We start from the raw sequence: 22,439 nt of genomic DNA on the forward strand, positions 1-22,439 counted from the left end.
AGTTGTACCAATTCCAACCACCTTACAAGGAGCGTCGTTTCCCATTAACACCTTACCGCCATTAATGGCTGTGTAAGTGGAAAACCATTTCTTATGAGGACATACATGGAATGTACAACCAGTATCCAAAAACCACCTATCTTCAGCGAAACAGGCATTGATTGCCAAAACCATAGCTTCATCACATTCTTCAATGATTGCCAAGACACTGCCATCATCTTCTTCTATGATGGCTGCCTCACCTAGCTTCTTCCTAAGCTCAGGACAATTCTTCTTGAAGTGTCTCTCCTTCTTACAGTTAAAGCACCTGTACTTTCTAGGTTTCGATTTAGACCTAGACCGACCCTTCCCATCGCCTAAATACTGCGTCCTTCCCCTTACCACCAAACCATCACCTGAACTGCTTTCTTCAATTGACCTTCATCTCAACTCCTTTGAGTTCAATGCTGCTTTAACATCCTCAAAGGTTGTAGTTGTTTTACCATATATAAAAGAGTCAACAAAGCTTTCATATGATGGTGGCAAGGATGCTAGCAATAGTACTGCCTTATCTTCTTCTTCTTCTACAAATTTGACATCTATATTTGTCAAATTTAAGAGTACTCGGTTGAGTTCATCCATATGGTATTTCAAAGATTCTCCTTCTAACATATGTAAATTAAATAATTTCTTCTTTAGATACAAACTATTAGTTAGAGATTTCGTGATATACCTTGTCTTCAGCTTACTCCATAGCCCATCGGCTGTAGTTTCCGTCGCTACTTCCCGCAAGACCTCATTGCTCAAACAGAGTAGAAATCTGACCATGAGCTCTCTCCATGAGATCTTCCTTCTCTGCTTCTGAAAGTGATTCAGCGAGTGCATCCTTCTCATTCAACATCTTCAGCAGACCCTGTTGAACTAATACTGCTCGCGTCTTAATCTTCCAAAGATTAAAATCGTTACTTCCATCAAACTTCTCTATCTCGTATTTCGCCATCACATAAACTGCTGATGTCAAAAAATGGCTTTCCGTTAGATCAGCATGAAATCGGGAGTTGATGCATGACAGCCTCCGTTATGTTTGATTAGTCTGTTAAGCTGGGTGTTGCTCGGCTTAGAGTTCCTGACTCCTGCTCTGCTTTCTGCTCAGCCTCCTTTTCCCTGCTCCTTGCTCCTGCTCTTTGCTCCTTGCTTCTGTTCGTCTGCTCCCAAAGGGGGGAAAACCTGCAAAGGATTCGAAAACCGCTCCGACGCTCAAGCCAGTCAGGGTGTTCTTTGCAGTAAAAGAATGAATATTGGTTGATCCTTTTCGGGGCGAGTTATGAGAACTCTGAGTTCTGGGTGATCCTTTAGGGTAAAGAGATCGTTTCCTTTGAAGGACGATGTGGGGGGCCTTTTATAGGCGATGTGTAGGCTGACTATGATTAGCTGCAGCCGTGAGGCGGTTGCCTTCAGACCAAAGAGGAAGTTTCCTCTCTTGAGTATCTAGGGTTTCTCTTAGGGTCTATCTCGGATCTCTGATAATTGGAAGTTCCTAAATTCAAGGATCCTTCGTAGATATCTTGCCGATGTGATAGATCCTAGAGGAGAAGTTTCCTCCTTTAGTTACGTGGAGTTCAAACTGACTTAAACACTTTGAGATGTGTAGCCGGCTGAGATCTTTCTGGAAGATTCGGGATTAAGTCGGTAGCCTCCTAGCGCTGCTACCTCCCCAGTTCTAGGCGTAAGACATTGGTCGGATCTGTGTGGAACCCCCTTACTCCTCTAAAGACCCCAGGGCTGATCTGTCCATGCCAAGGGCATTTTGCAGGGCTGGTTTCTTCTGGTCGACCTCCCAGTTAGGGGAATATTTGGTGGACCATCAGGGGCTCAGCGGTCCAGCTACCTTAAGCCGGGTTGACCCAGTACACTTCAGGTCTGATCTTGACTCTTCAGACGTTAGTCAACGTCTGGACATTTTATGCATCATCGTGAGTCTCGCCACTCCTTATTCGAAAGTAATGAGACTGGGGAGTAGAAGTAACTCGTGTGTTTTAAACATTTGAAGATCCTGAAGTCGAGGATTTTACCTGAGCCAGAGCTATTTCGTGAAGCTTGGCCTTTCTTCTAATTTTCCAGAGCTGCGCGTTCCTGAGCTAATTTGCACTGAGCTTATGGGGGTTGCGGGTAGTAAATCTTTCTTCCCCTACAACCATATTTTCCAAAACTGACTTGAGTCGTGTCTGCCTTAGACTGTTTGACGCGTGGTTCGTCTTTTCGAAGCACGTTATAACTTTTGCCCGAGTAATTAATTTCCTTTCCATACGTGATTCTGTGATGTCGCGTATTTGATTTTCTGACTGCCCATTTTCGGCGCTGATCTTTTGGCATGCGTGGACACGTGGTGTCTTGCTAGTGGTGAGACTATCACGTCTCCTTGAAATCCGCTGATATGCCATCTGCCGATCGGTCTTAAGCTGTGTGTATCCATCGGTCATCATTCCCTTGCGTGTTCCCAAGGCGCATTTGGTCTTCGTCTGTTTTCGAGAAGTCTTTTGGCTATTCTTTTCTAGTATAAATAACATACTTTGGTTCTCTTAACTCCTCATCATCAAAAGTTTAGAGAAGATCAGGTCCTTCGTTCGCAGATATATTTCAACCTTGTTCCCTTCCTTCTGTTTTCATTGGAGATTCGAGATGAGGCCTCTATTTGACTTCATACTAGCTTCCTGCTTGGAGGGTGTTTTTCCGACGATGGAAATAGTTAAAGGTAACTTTTCCGACAATGGAGATAGTTACCCGGAATACCAATTTGGGTCCAACCCCAAAAATGGTTGTTTACCCAGGTGCCAGTCACGGCGTTCCTGTTCCCAGAGGATCTACAAGATAGGGGTGACCTTGATCCTCTAGGCACTTCCTTACCTTCAACTTCTTTTAATTTTTAGCAATTTCTTCTGTAGTAAGTTCGAATGATCATACTCTTTGATGTATTTTGATTGCAATTTCTTCTGTAATAGACCCTTCTTATGAATTGGATTTTTCCCTTATTTCTCTGAACCGTCGTGCCCTTTCTATTTCTGACTGTTGAGTTGTTTTCCTGTTTGCTCTTCTCGTTTTCGATTGTCCTAAAAAATTGATTAGTTATTATTGTTAACATAGAGCCTAGCTTACTAATGCATTCTGCCTAAGCTTACTACGCATGCTCTGAATGATCGCTTCTGCAAAAAATAAAGGAAGTAAGACTTATTCTAGCATTCTGCCTAAGCTTACTACGCATGTAAATTGATGACAGAGACCTTAACCACTGTTCGATCTCACAATATCGACGTCTTACAAATAATTTCGACATGGACTAACCGAAATTTACTCCACAAACTTCTGGGCATCAAATCGGTGCGATCGTGTCGTTCTGACTCAAACACAACAACATTTACCCATAGATTTGATCTCCAGAAGGAATAACAGCTTACTGGAGTCAATTTTGGTCACTGAATGTCGATTGCCTTCAAATAAAATCGAACTGGTCCGACTGATTCTCACCAAAATATTCTAACCAAAATCCAACCTAATTTCATCAAGTATCATTTCTTTCATTCAATATCAAAAACACAATTAAACACACTGATTTGTTTATAGTATAAACCATAGATTTTGGTAAAAAAAAAAAAAACCAAAAGATAGGCTTTAATCCATTCACACAACACAAAATTAAACTTAAACATACAACATTGTGTAGAGTTAGAGTTGAAATACTTGTTTCAAATTGATATAGAAGAGAATTTATAGATTTTGGCCTAAAGAGAGAGAGAGTGGGAACTTCTCAATCTTTTGGATCAAACCTTGGGTATCTTCAAGAAGATAGATAGATAGAAAAATGGAGATAAATCGAGTTAGTTGGACTAGATAGAATGATTTGGTGCAAGAAAAATGGTTCTTCAATTGAGAGATTTCGAGCTACTAGAGGGATTGAAGAGAGAGAAATGAAGAACTCCGTTAAAATCTGATTTTGGGGGAATTGGGGATAAAAGTATTGAAATCTAGAAATTCTAAATTTCCTTTCGTTTAAGGGTTAAAGAGGAAAGCAAAAGTTTGAAACTTTGAAAAACAGTGTTTTTGCAAAAAAATTCCTTAGTTTGGGACAAAATTGCTCAAAGTCCCGCAAATTGGCATATTTGAGCAAATTTCTATAAGGGCTTGCCCCAAGCTTTTCAATTCTTAAGAGAGAAGAGACGGACAGTCGTCCTCATTCACACTACCCTATCCATTTCCATTCTGAGAGTAGATAGATAAACACTACCCTATCCATTTCCATTCTGAAAGTCGATAGATAGAAACTTATTCTCTCTTCCTTCAGCTATAGCCATTTACACCCATGGCTAGTCCTTCAGTTCTTCTTTCTCTTTCATCGACCTCATTATCACCCTCTAAACTCACAGCCCTTCGTTTTCTCCCTTCCTCACCATTCAAGGTACTCTCTCCCACAGAATTTATATTTTTCTCGCTCTATTCTAACAAACAAATAATCATGCACCTTTGTTTCTTTGCAGGGAAATGTGGTTACCCTTAAGACCAGTTCATCTCGATTGCCGTCTCTCAGAAACAAACAGCAAAAATCAGTACTACTGGTAACAGCTACGTCTTCATCTTCATCTGCTGTTAGTGTAGAAGGTTCAAATGTCCGGCTTCGACTGGATAATCTTGGACCTCAACCTGGTTCAAGAAAGAGGCAAAAGAGAAAAGGAAGGGGTATTTCAGCTGGACAAGGTAACAGTTGTGGATTTGGTATGAGAGGTCAGAAATCAAGGTCAGGTCCTGGTATTATGAGAGGATTTGAGGGTGGTCAAATGCCTCTTTACCGTCGGTTACCCAAATTGAGGGGTATTGCTGGAGGTAATTGTACTTCTTCCATATCTTTCATTCTCACATTTACAAATAATTGCTGGATTGTTCAATCTTGGATTCAAGAATTATAATTATGGGTAGTTTGATAAGACTGAACTAAACTGGATTGCTCAGAAATGTGACATTGGTTTGGAACGAGTTCTAGGGTTGCATTATTAGTTAGTTTTGGGTTTTGAGTTAGTAAATGATGAGCTATATGGATTTCAACTTAGAAGCCAGTTTGCTCGATTATCCCGCTGTCGTTGTAGTAGTCAATCCTTGACTTTGCTAGACTTTTCCACCTGCAGCATACTGTCTATTTGTAGTTTGAAGATAGAAAAAGTAGAGATTGAAACAAATTCGATTGATGAATAAAAATGGTTGCTCAAGCTCACTCGTGTAGTTGTGTTTGTCCAGATGTAAGGAGTGTCAAGCACACAAAATTGTATGTATTTTATGGCACTAGGATAAAAAATTTCTAAGTACTTTATATATCACAATTCAAAACTAGAAGCATATGGAAACTAATGTATATCTGAAAGTATTAAATGCTAGGACAGGAAACCCAACCATGGTTCCGTAAGCTTGTCAATTTTAATTTCAAGTATAGAGCTATTATAATTCAAGTTTACAATTTTTTTTACTATGAACAGTTTTTGGGTGATGAAACTGGCCGTTTAAGTGGATTACTTGTTTCACTAATTGATGAAGAAATTATGCACTAATTGTTATCTGTTTGCTATTAAGGTATGAGCGCGGGGCTACCTAAGTATGTTCCTGTGAACTTAAAAGACATAGAAACTGCTGGATTTAAAGAAGGTGAAGAGGTATCACTCGAGTCCTTGAAAAAGAAGGGTTTGATTAATCCATCTGGAAGAGAAAGAAAGCTCCCTTTAAAGGTACGTATTTTATAGATGTGTTTATTTAATTTCTTACGAAGTCCAAAACATATTTTGTTGTTCTCTAAGTCACTTCTCGATTAAAAAAATGTTTTCCGACCACCTCCCGAAGTACAGGAATTAAACAACAACATGATGAATTGCCAATTTCCTAGCTCAACTTAACTTCTAATTTCCTAATGATGTTTTTCTATTACCAATCTTCAGCTGTAAGTAATTTTTTTCGGAGAGAAAAAGAGTATGGTAGATAATGAGCAAAATATACTTGATTTTCATTGCTTAAAAACTAGACTTGGACAGGGAATTAATCGAATTAAGTTATCCGTAAACAAGGGATGGTTTCCAACTGTTTGAACTCTACACAGATCTGGCTTTTATCTGCAGTCACCTTTGTGGTGAAGTAAAATGGCTACTTTATGTAAATTAAATTAAATTTTTCCTTAAGGTTAACCTATACTTCGATTTTTCAAAGAACAAAGATATATACTTGGGAAGGCGGAGAAAAGTGTCTGACATTATGCCTAACGAACAGAACAAAGATATTGTTGGTTGTCGATCAAATATATGGAAACCCGCTTAACATTGTTAGGAGAAAATAGCGAATTTGTTTGTAGATGACTTAATTAGTCACAGTTTTTTTTTTTCTAGAAATTGGTTTTGAATTAAATATATATAAAGATTAGCAAGTGCCTTTTTGAATTAAAGGTCTGATTACTGATCAATTTAGCCACATTACGGGCTGCTATATCGGATATGCTCAAGTATGGTGATCTTTCAAAATTATTTAATGAGCCTCTTGTCTTGCCTTAGATCGCCTAGGCGAGAGCCTCTTAGCATGGGGGAAGGGACGCCGATACCTTCATCCCTTCGTCCACTACTTATTTTATGTTTTTTTTCTATAATTATTGATCATATTTATCTTTTATATTTCTAAGTTCTAATTATTGATATTGTAATACAAGACACATTCAAGTATTCATGGCGATACTAAGCAGGAGGAGAATGGAACGCAAAAAAATGAAAAACAGAAAACATTAACCTGCTTGGGTGATCAAGTAGTAGTTGTACAGACCCTTCTTCCTTTGCTTCTCTTTTAGTCGCAAGTTAGTGGTATCTAGTGATTTTGTTCTCCAGAGTCTGTATTTTGACAACAATAGTCCGAGTGTTGTGGACCTGGGTTTGGAGAAAAAGAAAAATAAGCTCAATTCAACTCGACAAGGGGTTCCCCCTAGTCAAGCTGAAGTGGTCGACTAGGCGCGCCTAGTTTACTACACCTGAGGAAACTAGAGGAAGCACAACTGAACTCTGAAGTGAGTTGACCACCTTCAACCGTCAACTAGTCTGCACTTCAGTGGGTCTGTCCAACGCTTTTGACCACATGGAAGACAAGACTGAAGAGGAATTCCATCAAGAACCCATTGTGGAATCAAATGTCATGCAAGGTTTAACAGAAAAAGGCTGTCCAATGGTTCATCATAGGGTCATTCACAACCGACGAAAGAAGATCTTATTGAGAAGAATAAATACAGCAGCTGTTGAAAAACATAACAAAAAATTACTGATACTGCAAGTCCTCGCGCACAAGGGAGCCCACTTCTTTCTTTAGAATACACTAATAGCGTAAAACGTCAAATCTAAGCATCCTAACCACCCTTGAAGAATTAAGGTGAAAAGTAAAGATGGAGGTGATTCTAAAGAAATATAGAATCACTTAGTCTTGGTTCGATTTTCTTAATTACAATTGAACCAACGCCATTTTGGCTATTAAAAATAATCTTTCCAATAAATAGCATGAAATTCCTGAAGGAGTGGGATGATAACAAGAACTGCCTCCAAGGATCCCACGCCCAAACCACTTGCCCAGCCGACCAATAGCCAAAGAGTTTCCGTCTAGTTAAAAATCTTTTAGCTATTTATTGAATTTATGCTACTTTCGTTTGTTGCTGACATCCTAAAACTTAGGTTTATGCTTTGGTAGTTTCTATTTCATTTGACTAAGAAAAGGATTTCCAAAGTCAGTAGAGAAGAGGGAAAGAGTCCCATAAATGGAAGCTACAAGCTGATTTAACCCCATCAGATACATTGTTGGTAATTGTTCTTTGTTTTTCTGGATTTGGAGTTTATTTGATTTCAAAGATTAAGGACTAGTTTATTCAAGTCATATTCAATCATTTGAAGGTTTATTTGAACTCTGTTGTTTTATTCATTATGGTTAACCCCGTAGTTGCTTTCAGATATTGAGTTGCATCACCTACACTGCAAACTATAATTATGTTTGTCCCAAAGTCTCTGTCAGTTGATGATGTACTTGACAAAAGCTTTCCATTTCACTAGTGATATTTCATTATTTCTGTTGTGAATTTGTTGTCCATGTTTGTCAACAAACTACTTGATATAGTATGCAAGAAAGAATCTTCTGTATTTTATGCAAATTTCGCTAATCTTAGTTGCACATTACAGATTCTTGGAACTGGCGAATTGAGAGTGAAGCTGAACATTAAAGCTCGGTCCTTTTCGGCATCTGCGAAAGAAAAGCTCGAAGCTGCTGGTTGTTCACTTACAGTACTACCAGGCCGAAAGAAATGGGTCAAACCATCAGTCTCTAAAAACCTTGCTCGAGCTGACGAGTATTTTGCCAAAAAGAGAGCAGCCCAAGCAGCGGCAGCTGCTGATTCAGCTTCTTCTTGATCAAGTTGACAACCACAACCACCTGTTTTTCTCTGATGACTAAACGAAAGTTGAAGAGATGAATCTTCTCTCTTTAAGGGTTTTACATTTTTGGTTCGTTACATGTTCACCTAATACAGTTAAAAATCTCAAGGAAAATCACTTGTCATGTAAGTCAAAAGGCAAGCTATTTATGTCCGAATCCAATGGTTAAGAATTCGGTTGTCCTATGTCTTAGATATCGAATAACAGGGCCGCTGCTTTGCGGCAACCAATATATTCTTTGGGCGTAAGGACTTTTTGGCCGGCCAATCACATTTGACTTTTAATCTAGTTAGAAGGTAATTTTATTTTGAGTCACAAAATTTATTTTGGTTTTCGACTTTTAATCTTCATCTTCACCCTCACGACCACTGCTACTGGCCACTGCCACTGTTCACAACCACTGTTCGCAACCACTACCACCAAATCCACCCACAACCATAATTATTTTCATACCTTACCTCTTTGTGCTCTCCTTTCTTCCTTCTCTGTGCGATTTTCACCTTATTTGATGATAGTAATCCCCTTCATTGACGAAAGGATTTAGACGACAAAGGGTCTTTTGTTGGTTGTAGAGAGAGAAAGAAGGAAGGAGACAGAGAAAGTGGAGAAGAGAGATGAAGATAATGAGGGTTGTGGCTGAAAGTGGTGGTGGTGGTTGTTGTCCCCAGTGCTAGTGGCCAGGCCGGTGTTAGATGAAGATTAGGGAAAAAATAAGGTTGCCTCCCTAAGTCACTTTGTGGTAAATCTCTTGACCAAAGTCTTTTAAGTTTTTGTGAATATTTTGGATGCCACAAAATTGTGGCCAATAAAATAAAACACCATTAGGACCAGACTCCTCCAAACACAATTACATAAAGGTAAATTGAGAATTTTGTATGCCTTCGATTTCACATTACGAACCCTTAAGAATCTAGTCTCGACCAATATTTATTTAATTAAACCGATAAAATTTCAATACCGATAGAGTGATATCGAGAAGTTAACATTACGGATACACAGTACCTGATATCCATATCTGATTTATTAGAGTCTCTCATCTAGTACAACGTTGCTAATCCATAGCAAAAAACATATTACATAAAATAGCTAGGGTTGAGTGAAAGAAGCTCAACTAATCAAACCAACCAAACCAAACTAGTGGGTCTTTAGTTGAACCAAATGTCGCTTGGCTCCGCAGGTTTTTTGATAATTAAGTAAGGGGTGATCGTTGGACCGGTGGGTTTTTAGCTGATCATTCAGCTACCTGACCGTTGGATCGGGTAGCTGAATCAAATGTTGCTGGGCTCCGCAGGTTTTTTGATAACTGTCCAAGGGCTCTGCAGATTTTTTGACTAAACAAGGAGCTAACGTGTTGACCTGAGAGGCATGTGCAAAGCCTCACATGGCCATGATCAAGCACTCAATACTCGCAGGGTGGATCCAAAAGAGCTTTCCACCAAAGCACAACCCTTACCTCATAGATTGTTGGAAGTCAATACGGGTCTCTTAGATACCTAGAACTTTGCTTTTCCCTCGAGGCAAGCGAAGAGGTTGGTTTAAGTCATCACGTTTCTACGCCTTACTTTGACTAGATTGGCATAGTAGGGAGGTCTCCAGATGTGACATCGCCATGTCGGGCTCTGGTCAGTCTGAGAGAGGCGAATACGTGGGAATCGAAATAATGTTCCACCATCTGGAGTCGTTACTCACATAAAGACTATAAATTGCAAAATCCTTAGGTTTTAGTTTGACATCTCACCCACAATCTCATACATACATATAGGCACTCTACGTGAGATGTTAATCTCTGTGCTACTTTGTCAAACATAGTGGCCTTTACATCTTCTAAGTTTGGGGACCGCTTCTTCCCTTTGGTCGTGATGATACGTAAAATGGCCACATGTTGACTATCATCAGTAAGTCAAGGAAAGACCAGAAAGGCCAACGGGTCAACCCGTCTGAAGGCAATAGGATCGCTGAGCTCGAAGAAGTCCGCCACCTAAGTCTAGAATCGGGAGGCCGGCAAGACCATCTAAGGAGCTCCACTCCTACCTCAAATACAACCAAGTCTGCTCTGAGATTTGTGAGAAGAGCTGCGTGGTCTGCGTAAGCAAGGCCGACAGCTTAAGCCTAAACATGGAAAGGCAAAAGCGTGCCACATGCTTACCGACGTAATATCAGATCTTCCCAAAGATCTCAGTCGACCAAGATCTTAAGTATTTACTTAACTTGGGCTTCAAGAGGCTCAAATGAGTAGACATCTCCTAGAAAATCTATCAACTCGACAGGATATCTACGAAAAGTCCTTGAAAATAGGAACTTCTAAACATCCGAGATATAAGATAAACACGAAAAGGAAACCCTAAATCTTCCAACTACCGAAGAGTAGTCTTAACCCTGAGGGGTGGATCTAAACCGGTTCATCCACACCGTCTATCAATCATATATTGAATATTAGGGACGGTTGCATGCCTGTCAAACAAAAGAACAGGAATTTTGCATCGGAAAAGCAAGCGGATTGCCAAATAGGTTGACAAGCTTCTAGTTTCTGGAGTAATACGAGAAGCACACTATCCTAATTGCCTCGCCAATGCGGTACTCGTGCCCAAGAAGAACAACACATGGAGGATGTGCGTGAATTACACTAGCTTGAGTAAGGCCTGCCACAAAGACAGTTTTCCTTTACCATCCATCGACCAACTAGTAGACTCTACGCCAGGGCTCGAGTTACTCAGCTTGATGGATGCGTTTGGGGGATAACGCCAAATAGCCTTGCATTGGACGGATTATGAGCACACCGCCTTCTTAATAAATCAAGGTTTGTATTGTTATCAACAAATGCCTTTCAGCTTAAAGAACGACGGGGCGACGTATTAGCAGCTAGTAAACAAAATTTTTGAGGAGCAACTCAGAAAGACTGTGGAATGCTATGTTGATGACATGATCGTAAAAGGCAAGGTCAGAAGAAACCTGGTACCCAACTTCAAACTAACCTTCGACAGGCTCCAGGCCTACAATATGAATCTGAACCAAGAAAAATGTGCGTTCGGAGTAACATTAGGAAAATTCCTGGGGTTTATGGTCAATCATCGGGGAATAGAGGCGAGTCCGGCCAAAATCACAACCTTGATTGATATGCCCATCCCTAGAAAGCCTAAAGAGTCCCAAAGACTGACATGAAGGTTAGCCTTTGTTTCCCGCTTTTTGAGCAAGATGGGAGACAAAGCCTTGCCTTTCTTCTAAACTCTCGGAAATGTGTTGCAATTCGAGTGGACGACCAGTCCAACGAGCCTTCCAAGACCTTAAGTCGCACCTGCTGACCATGCCTTTACTCGTCAGTCCTAACCTCGAAGACAATGTTGGGATTTACACCCTTCTACTAGTGTTTATAGCGGAAATATGACATCTAATGTCTACACTAGTATTCCCAGGATCACATGCAAAACTAGTAATTAATCTAATGGAGATAGTAGATTACCTTAATCGTTTTTCCCTCGAACTAGTTGAATTGATTGAAGAAGACCAAGAGCTTCAAGTGTAGCTCCTCTACTTGGGACACGAGCAATCAATTTGATCTCCCACCTTGTTGTATAGCTAGCACACCAATGGTGGTTGGAAAAGAAGAACACCTTCTTCTTTGACTAGATTGATAGTAATGGGAATTAGCTCACTTTCTCCTCTCTACTTGATGTGGTAGAGTAAGAAAGCTTAGAGAGAAATTCCACACCTTATTCTCTGCCCTAAGAGTGTTTATATAGAACCCTAATAAGAATCCACCTCCTTTTAGGTTTCCTAAAACACCCTTTAGAATAAGATTTAGGGAAATAGTCGAAAATAGCAACTATTGGTATTTTCTCAATTCCCTAAGGATATGACGTCCAAACCCAGCCAAAATTTGCAGATTTAATGTTCATAACATAAGGAAACGTCCCTCCAAAAATCAGCCCAATCCGAGCGCTAAAAGTGCCCGAATCGGCCTAGGCCCAAAAACCCTGTTTTTGGCCTTTTTGTACTATCTTTGCCTAATTCCTTTTTAGGCCTATGAGATATGTTTATGGGACACTCCCATGATTATATCTCACTCCCACTAGTCATATCCTAGATCAATTTGTCACTCTTATGTGTAACCCGTTGTAGGATCCGATCGAAGTTAGCCGCGAATTACTTCGTAATTCCACGATCGTAGTTGGTCTCTAGCTACAACTCTACGATCCCTAAATCAATCGGACTTGATGATCTTCCACATCAATTGTCCTATCCGACAAATTGTTCGCATTGTCACCTTGGTCGAAGGACATCTCCTTCAACTCCTTCAGACTCCCACTTGGACTTAGAACAAGTGCAATGCCTCGATTCCCGTGTCAATTTAGTATCCCATCTGATACGTCACATCATTCAGACTTTCTTGATATCCGAGTACAACTGTAAAGGACAAACGATTAACTTTTAATCCGTTTGAGCGCGGCCACGCATTTTCAGTTGCTACTCATCAAGTGGCCTTGAGACACTTTGTACCTAATGTGATTAGAGTGACACAATCCATTCTTGCGCTCCCACTTAACTTCATGTCTATCCTGTCCTTCCCAGTATCCGTCTTTATAACCTCCTTTTACGGCGCGGCGTTTAACGGAACCAAAGTCGGGCATTCCTTACATAAGATGAGTGGAGCACTCATGTTTTGAGGAATCTCTCCAATTGTCTTTATGAGAAGTATTGACGTTCATCACGAATGATGTACTTCTCATTTGAGGGTTATCCAGTGTATAAACCTTTTATACACCCACGTAGTCGAATAGAATATACTATTCCTATAGCCCATGAAACTGCGCTAACCCATCGACTCCCGTGCTAGTCTTCGTGAGTCATTGTTGTCCATGCAATGACCTGGACCAGGGATTTTTGATAATAAATATTCCAAGTTCACTTAATAGGGTTTCATTCATCAGATCACGTATCTGACAAACCTATTCGGAATGTTTTATTATCGATGGACTGTCGTTTAAACACTAAACCAAGTTTAGACGACTGGTGAAATAATTCTTATTATTTCTGATAACGAGAGTTGTAAATCTGAGCCTCTTCCGTAAAACTCCTTTTACCCACTCAGTTTTACTTGTCGAGGTTTAAAATTACACCTCATGCCTTAGACTGTGTATGAATCTCATACTATGTCTTAGGTGACAGTTTAGTTTGACTACCGTGGTAGTCGGTTTTAAACTTTGCTTATTATCAATTAATTTGAAGATTACTATCTTCAACCTTGATAATATCTAGTAATCTTTACTAGAGTTAAGGCCTTTAATTCTTTGTGTAGTATTTGCAACAGTTCCCGGCTTAAAACACTTTTAGCCTACTTTCCTTCCATGTCTGGAAGTTTGCTACGATGACATGTTCAACTTTGTACTACTTCATCCTTTAGCCTTCTAGGATGTACTAAGTAGTGTTTCGGTTTTCCAATCCGAATTCGGATGTTTAAATGCTAATCATGTCCAATATGATTGACTTTATGTTTTCGAACATAAATGTCTCTCTCATGCGTGCTAGCTCATCGGTGTCTTTTAGACTCCGAGTTTTGCAACGCCCTCTGTCATGAGTTTTTGGGTCGAAATTCTTTTAGACTTTCCGAGTCTTAGATTTTCTGTTTCGGATCTCAAGCATCTCAGCGTACTGAGTCTCTCTAATCCTATCATCCTTTTGATCTATGCTTATAGATCTTCAGATGCCCAAAATGGCATTTTATCCTTTTGTGTGTGGTCCTTTATTGAGTCAGTTCGTTACTGTTATACAACACCTTATGTCGTACTCAATCTTTTGTATGTACTCTGCATACGGACCCGGAAGGTTTGTTTACTCCCACTTACCTTCTTGAAACTCGTGATTCAAGATTTTCTTCATTCTCCAGGAATCAAATTTCTCTGATTGCCTTTTGAATCGAAGATTCTAACTCTTGCGTGCTTTTAATCCGTCGATAGATTTCTGAAGCATGCTTGTGGACATAACTTGATTGGAAGAATCTTTATTCTTCTTGTCTCGTTTCGGGAAACACGAATGTTTCCATCCTTCTCAGTTTTCTATTTTGGAAAACCAATTTAGGTCTTTTGTTGACTTAAATTATCAAGCTTCATGTCTCGACGAGATATGGATTCCACGATGATTTTGGGTTCTAGCCAAAATCTAGAGTCAGTTTCCGTTTCTGCGCAGGTCTTTTATCTCTTTAGAAATAACCTTTATTTTCTGTGTCTTTGAGATTTGACCTTTTAGGGCTTTTGAATAACAATTTGGAATTTTCTCAATTACTTTAAGATATTCCTTTAGAGACACTTTCACTTGTTTTGAGAGTTCTCCGGCGAATGACATTCACTTTTGTGCGGTGGGTTTATAAGATCATGTCTTTAACCTCTCCTTTTCTGAGGAGCCGCAGTTTGTTGCTCTTGGTCGACTTTAATCGTCTTGTACAAGTTTCATGATTGTTCTTCATGACCCTCCATGATTTTTCTCATGATCGAATTAAATCGACTTGTACTTTTCTCCCACTTATTCTTGTAATAATTAGTGTTTTTCTCCCAGACGACCAGGTGTGCTAATTATTAGAAGAATACTATCATGAGCAACAAACACTTTGTTCTCTTAATTGGTTGTGGAAGAAGCCCAAATTTCTTTCAAAAGAAATTGCGTCAGATATTAGCTAGTTTTGTAATGCTTTTACAAGCTTAGCTGTTAGACGGACTTTGGTAAGTGTGAAAACAATCGTTTATAGAATATGTCCCAAAATATTCGGAAGACTGGCTTAAACCCATCTTTGATCGAATTATGCATAGCAATGTTCGATTACTCCCACTGAATCCACCATCCCTCAGATGTGTTCCATGGAGCGAGTTGGGAAACGTTTTCTCAACTCCTTTGATGGTTATTTAGTATTTGACTCAAGTTTTCATCACTCCAATTTAATCGGATGACTTAAACTCTCTTGTCAAAATGATTCTTTTACTTCGGTTTGTACTTTGTTTGAACCTTTCAAACATTCCGACTTATACTTTATGATTTGTACGTTTCCATACTTCATGAAGTTGTCAGAGTACGTATTTGAAGTTTCTCTCGTTAGCTTCTGCAAGTAAACTTATAGGTCTGCATAACACTGTATGAGTCCTAATAGATTACCAGTCTCTATGCCTTTTGAAAAGGGTGACTTTGTCAATTCAGTCCTTAAGACCTAATTGACAATGCTGAAGTTTAATGAGTTTGAATCTCTTGATTTTAGCCATTATCAATGTTAACCTTCAGTTAATTTTACCACTGGTTTAAAACATCATATGTTTCTAGAAGAACAAAATAATCACTATTAAGTTCTAAGCTAGAACAGTGTCTAAAAGAAGACTTTGATCCCTTTCAGCATCCCTAGCATTACTGCTTCTGCTCCCTCTTGGATCTTTACTTCTTTTAGTCAAGTATGTGATTTCCTTGAGCTTTACGGAGCCGCACATCCGGTTTAAAATACCTGATGAAGGAATTTTACGATACTTGTTTTTAACTTTGTTAACAAGGATACGGAATCGGAATTCATAATTCCATTCCTTTTGTCCTCCAGGTGCTAAAGGTAGTTTCCTTTTAAATGGTCTAGCCATTGTTTTAGAAACATTCACAGTAATGAGGAATACTCTTGATCATGTACTCGGCAACTGCTTTTCTATGATCAAATGTTTGTCTCACTTGACTGATCCTTTTGCCCTTTTGAATCTCAAGATCTCTTTCTCAAGAACCTTTCTTAGACTGGATATTCCCGTATGTTCTGCTCAGTTTGTTTGTAACAACCTGAGTGACTCATCTAAGGTCTTTATCAATCTTTGTTCAATCGATATTGAATTGGGTGATAGATGTATTCTGTTGTCTTTCCTTAGGATGACTTTCAGATTGCCTTGGAGGTCTCGTACCTCTCCATTTATGACTTCTGTAGGAATTTCTTCCTTAGTTTGTCTTAATGGTTATGCTAGCATTCATTACTATTACAAAGAGAATGTTATACGATTGCTTGCAAATGGCTTTTGACCTTCTCTTGTATGAGTCAACATTGGGATTGGGTATTCTAGTGACCTTCCTTTTGAATCTGAGAACTATTCTCGGATTCATTCTTCCATTCTAGGAAGTGGATCAACACCTCCTTTAGGTGTGATTCAATGTTGAAATCGTTTGTGTCATCTTAAAACTACATAAAGAAATGGCAAAGTTTTAAAACTCGTTATCGTTTTTGAAAAACTTAGTTTTCCCACATTATTCAATAAAAATCGTCCCCGATTGAATAAGTGATTCCAAGACCCCAGTTCTTCGGAGTAAAGCGGACGAAGGCCCTACCCTTTGACTCCGTCGTTCCGGGTGAGTGAACTACTTCACTGATCATACCTTATGACTCTTGGTTGATAGATTTCATTAATGAATGACTAATCTATCCTTTTGCCTCGAGTATCCAAGACTCTCTTGCTGATCTCGTTGAGTAGAACCATTTAGACGTGTAGGCCTCTTCTATAGACCTACCCGCATTGTCCCAAGGTAGAGGAGGTACTCTGCGAAGGCCGACCCACCTTCCTCGAACAAGGGCGCAACGAGTGTCTTAATCTGGATAGGCGATTACTCAAGATTACGTTTTGGGGACTTTTACGCTAGTCTGGCGTTTGTTATAGTGAACTATTTAGCCTAACTAACATCCACGACATAAAGCGTAAATAAGTAAGTAAATGCGCGCGAGAAAGTAAATCAAGCAGACATGGATCCTAGTATGGCCCCTAACCTAGAAGATCTAATCACCCTTGGTTTTCTTCTTGTTTCGCCTTTTGGTTCGTCTTAGATCGCCATCTTTGAACCTCCATTGATTTCTCCCACTCGCCTTTGGATTTCATCCTCGAGTTTCTTCAATGGACTCATAGACCCTAAACTCTAATTACAAGACTCTAACGATTCGCAGATCGTATAAACTTGAAATTAAAATTAATTACAAAGCATGCACCCATCCGTGCTTAAAACAAGAATAAAGAAATAAATCTATGGCCATACTAGTTTCCCGCATTCACATCACATGCAATCATATAATATATCAAGGCTAAGAATTATATATGCATGATTATCTTGGGAGATACTTTTGTTGACATCACATGTCACATTACGGACCTTAAGTCTAAATTCGAAGAATTCTACTAATGGTGCTTTCCGGTTTTATCTTTTATGATTTCTAAACTCATCTTTAAGAAAAACTCCGTTTTGGGCTCGAGAAAGCCCGGGTCAATTTCGGAAAAAATATTGGTTCGATTCTTAATGATTTCATAAATCAATTTAAAGAGAAATCCGTTTTGGGCTATTGGATGGCCCGGATTGATTTTGGAATTATTTGGTTGGAATCGGAAAATTTTTTTGGCAAAAACTCCCACTCGAATGATGGTCCCTTTTCGTGGTCCGAAAAGCCTCGAAAAAGCCCGGGACAAGTCATAGACAAGTCCCGGCCCAAGCCCAAAAAGGGCTCGGACAAGGTCCGGACATAGCACGGCCCATAGGGCCGGCATGTCCTGGCCGAGGCCTATCAAGGCCTGGTCTCGTCTTGGCCGGAGCCAGGACGCTAGTCCATGTACCAGACGCGTCCTAGACGTGTCTGGTACTGGACCGGACCAGCACTAGGTGTCTCGGACTAGTCCGAGACACCCAGAACCTCCCAGACGCGTCTCCAAGACGCGTCTGGTCGAGTGCTCTGGACGCGTCCTAGACGCGTCCAGGAAGCTCCTTCGCAGCTGCTGGTCGCGTCTTCAAGACGCGTCCTTAGTAGCTGCTCTGGACGCGTCTCAAAGACGCGTCCAGAAGCTTCTGTCGCAGCTGCTGGTCGCGTCTTCAAGACGCGTCTCAGCAGCTGCTCTGGACGCATCCAGGAGCTTCTGGTCCGGCCAGGAAGCTTCCTGGCCGGACACTAGGATTTTTCAAAACCCTAGTTTCCAAAAAGAAAGAAAAAAAAAAAATTTTCTTATGCAACTCTAAGTTGCTATTTTCCAATTTTTAAAACTTTTCTTAAATTTTTGAAATTCCTTTTAGAACACTTCTAAAAAAATTTTAAAACTTTTAGAAACTTTTAAATTTTTTCAAATTTGTTTTGAGAGCTTCCTAAAGTCAAAACTACTCTTTTTAGAACACTTCTAAAATTCTAAAATTCCAAAATTTTGTTTTTCAAAAGTTTCCAAAACTTAAAAACAACTCTTAATCAAACCAATTTTGGATCAAAATCTAGGTTTTTGAAATTTTTCAAAGAACAATTTTGAAATCAATTTTGAAAAATCTTTGAATCCAATTCAAAATTAATCAAATTTTATGTTTTAAAATCTTTTTAAACATAACTATCAATTTAATCAAGCATGGATTAGTTTGAAATTCAATCAAATTGAGACTTTTAAAACACTTTTAATCATCAATGTGATTCTCAATTTGAAAATTTATTGAATCCTATCAAATTATGAGTTAAAAATACCTTTTAAAATACTTTTATAAACTCAATTTTCAAACTATCAAGCATATAAATTAGTTCGATTCTTAGCAAAAACTAGTTAATAGCAAGAGGCTCTGACGCCACTGTTGGGATTTACACCCTTCTACTAGTGTTTATAGCGGAAATATGACATCTAATGTCTACACTAGTATTCCCAGGATCACATGCAAAACTAGTAATTAATCTAATGGAGATAGTAGATTACCTTAATCGCTTTTCCCTCGAACTAGTTGAATTGATTGAAGAAGACCAAGAGCTTCAAGTGTAGCTCCTCTACTTGGGACACGAGCAATAAATTTGATCTCCCACCTTGTTGTATAGCTAGCACACCAATGGTGGTTGGAAAAGAAGAACACCTTCTTCTTTGACTAGATTGATAGTAATGGGAATTAGCTCACTTTCTCCTCTCTACTTGATGTGGTAGAGTAAGAAAGCTTAGAGAGAAATTCCACACCTTATTCTCTGCCCTAAGAGTGTTTATATAGAACCCTAATAAGAATCCACCTCCTTTTAGGTTTCCTAAAACACCCTTTAGAATAAGATTTAGGGAAATAGTCGAAAATAGCAACTATTGGTATTTTCTCAATTCCCTAAGGAGATGACGTCCAAACCCAGCCAAAATTGGCAGATTTAATGTTCATAACATAAGGAAACGTCCCTCCAAAAATCAGCCCAATCCGAGCGCTAAAAGTGCCCGAATCGGCCTAGGCCCAAAAACCCTGTTTTTGGCCTTTTTGTACTATCTTTGCCTAATTCCTTTTTAGGCCTATGAGATATGTTTATGGGACACTCCCATGATTATATCTCACTCCCACTAGTCATATCCTAGATCAATTTGTCACTCTTATGTGTGACCCGTTGTAGGATCCGATCGAAGTTAGCCGCGAATTACTTCGTAATTCGACGATCGTAGTTGGTCTCTAGCTACAACTCTACGATCCCTAAATCAATCGGACTTGATGATCTTCCACATCAATTGTCCTATCCGAAAAATTGTTCGCATTGTCACCTTGGTCGAAGGACATCTCCTTCAACTCCTTCAGACAAGAGACGGACTATTTGTCCACGCCAAAAGAAGTTGTATTAGCAATGATTATAAGAACGATCAACGAGTGATGCATGCAATGTGTTTCGTTATCAAAGTACTGTCAGGAGCCGACTAAACTACCCCGTGCTAGAAAAGCTAGCATACACGCTCATTCTCGCAGCTAGGAAATTGCTATCGTATTTCCAGACACACATTATGATTGTGCAAACAGATCAACCTCTTAAGAACGTGCTGCAGAAGATGGATTTGGCTGGACGTTTGGTAAAATGGGTCGTAGAACTTAACGAGTTTATTATATAGTACGTAACTACGTACCGAGGAGCGCCATAAATGGACAATGATGCACCCGAAAAGGTTGCAAACCCAAGCGGAGGTATCAAGTCGTAATCCGGCAAAGCCGGGATCGATCCAAGGATAGGAAGGTAGTTTGGATATCGAAGGGTCTTATCCCTCGGTTTAGATGTCAAATACTAACTTAGACTAAAAAGGAAAGGAATAAAGGTAAACGGGGGTTTGATTAAACAAGCAATAAGAGAATGAAAACAAATAAAAGTAACTAGATGATCAAAGTAAGTGGGCGAAAGAGGAGTTGAGAATAGGGTCGAGTAAGAGAGTTGGGTGAGAGAGGTGTCGAGTGCCCGGGAATCTATAATGACGATCCTGAGTCTATGTATGGTGCGATCGAACAAATCAATATTAAATCTAGCTTGACTCCTAAGATTATGTCTATAAGCACTACGTATATCCATTGATCATACTTAGTGATGTGGCGTGAAAATGCCACATTTAGGTCACTTAACTTCGATGAGTTAGTCCCTTTTGAGTAGTATAAATAATATTTTATCTACTTTTCTTGTTAGGTATCATATTTGGAGATAAACATGTAAATCGGAATAAAGGGAGCGAATTATCAATATCATTTCATGTGCACAAAATGTGAGAAAAAGATTTCAAGCAAATCAAATGACAAGAGGAGTCAATGACGAGTCCGACGGTAAAAACGGAAGTCGAATCGGAGTTCGGACGGAGAAATTATAGAGGATGGAAGCAAAAGTCGTCTCTTGAAATTAGATTTGTAGAAATCAAGTATGAAGGCACCCTCCTTGTTTCTGAAGCAAAACCCAAGTCCAAATCAAGCCCACAAAAGGAAATAAGAAGAACAAGATAAAGAGAAATTTATGAGCACCCTCTCTTTGGTCCAAGTCAAAATGGTCTAAAACTTAGTTTGACTAAGTCAAGTTTGACTAAGTCTAGGGTTGTGTATACACAAGTGAGAGAAAGGGGTCAAAGGGAGGAGGAACTATTCATCATCTTCAAAAAAGAAAGTCTGGTTTTGGGGAGGAAAAGCTAGGAAGCTAGGGTTTTTGGTTTTGTTCTTGGTGTTCTGGGATTTTGAAGGAAGGAGGGAAAGAGGGAGAAGGTGCCGGCCAAGCTAGGCCGGCCAAGCTTGGCCGGCTCGGTTTGAAGAGAGCTCGGGAGCATCACTTGAACCGGCCGAAACTACAAGGGAAGCCGCACAACAGCTGTGGTTTCGGGTCTTCTTCACGCTGGAACAGCAGCTCGGCCGGAACTTCACCATAACTCGGGTCTTCAACAGTCACACGGGAGCTCACATCAGCTAGGGTTTTCATCTTCTCGGCTTGGTTGGCAGAGGACTTTGGTCGAATCTTCAAGAACCAACCGAGTGGAAGCTAGGGTTTTCAAAACTTGGCCGGATCTTCTAGGGTTATTCCGGCCACTTTTTTAGCCGGAAATCGTAGGGGTTTTAGTTGGGATCCTATTTCCTTGATGTTCTTGTGATTTTCTTATGTTTTGGTGTTGAATTTCCTGGAGAGAGAAAGCTTGAACTAAGCTCTAATGGTGGATGGAGTTTGAGTGGAAGAAGATGACTAAGGCTATTGGGCATTCTGGTTTTGCTTTGGGACACCCAATTTGCAATTCTAAAGGGAATCTATATTCTGCTAAGGGGAGATCGGTTGTACCTTGATACTTATATTTCCCGATGATCCTAGCCTCGAACCACACCGAAAAAGGGGGATTCTCGCTTTAACTCATGTCTTTCTTTATCTTCTTTCCATTCATTACTCGTTTTGCCATGTTTAGCTAAATCTCGTTTGTCGAATATGGGATGAAATGTGATCAATTTGCGATTGTTTATGTGAGGATACACCGAAAAAGGGGGATTCTCGCTTTAACTCATGTCTTTCTTTATCTTCTTTCCATTCATTACTCGTTTTGCCATGTTTAGCTAAATCTCGTTTGTCGAATATGGGATGAAATGTGATCAATTTGCGATTGTTTATGTGAGGATTTAATGTTTGATAATAAATTTGTGTTCTCTTATTTCGATTATTTGTTTCAATAGTTTTTCATGTGTCTTATCAAGTACTTCGCATAGTTAATCGATTAGGCAATGTGATCGATGATTCGGTTTTATTCGTTTAGGAAG

At 39.6% G+C, this 22,439-nt stretch overlaps 1 protein-coding gene across 1 annotated transcript; it reads left to right on the forward strand.

The window, feature by feature from the left end:
• The first annotated feature begins 3,871 nt into the window (after positions 1 to 3,871).
• On the forward strand, positions 3,872 to 8,773 carry RPL15 (ribosomal protein L15). The gene is made up of 4 exons (XM_086671582.1): positions 3,872 to 4,429; positions 4,509 to 4,851; positions 5,590 to 5,741; positions 8,202 to 8,773. The coding sequence occupies exons 1-4, from the start codon at positions 4,334 to 4,336 to the stop codon at positions 8,427 to 8,429; spliced, it is 819 nt and encodes a 272-aa protein (XP_086527708.1). The 5' UTR covers positions 3,872 to 4,333; the 3' UTR covers positions 8,430 to 8,773.
• Positions 8,774 to 22,439: the final 13,666 nt, after the last annotated feature.

Source organism: Eschscholzia californica, unplaced genomic scaffold, assembly GCF_041429995.1.
Source record: "Eschscholzia californica isolate CP2 unplaced genomic scaffold, dmEscCali1.0.p SCAF_3, whole genome shotgun sequence".
Classification (NCBI taxonomy): Eukaryota; Viridiplantae; Streptophyta; class Magnoliopsida; order Ranunculales; family Papaveraceae; genus Eschscholzia; species Eschscholzia californica.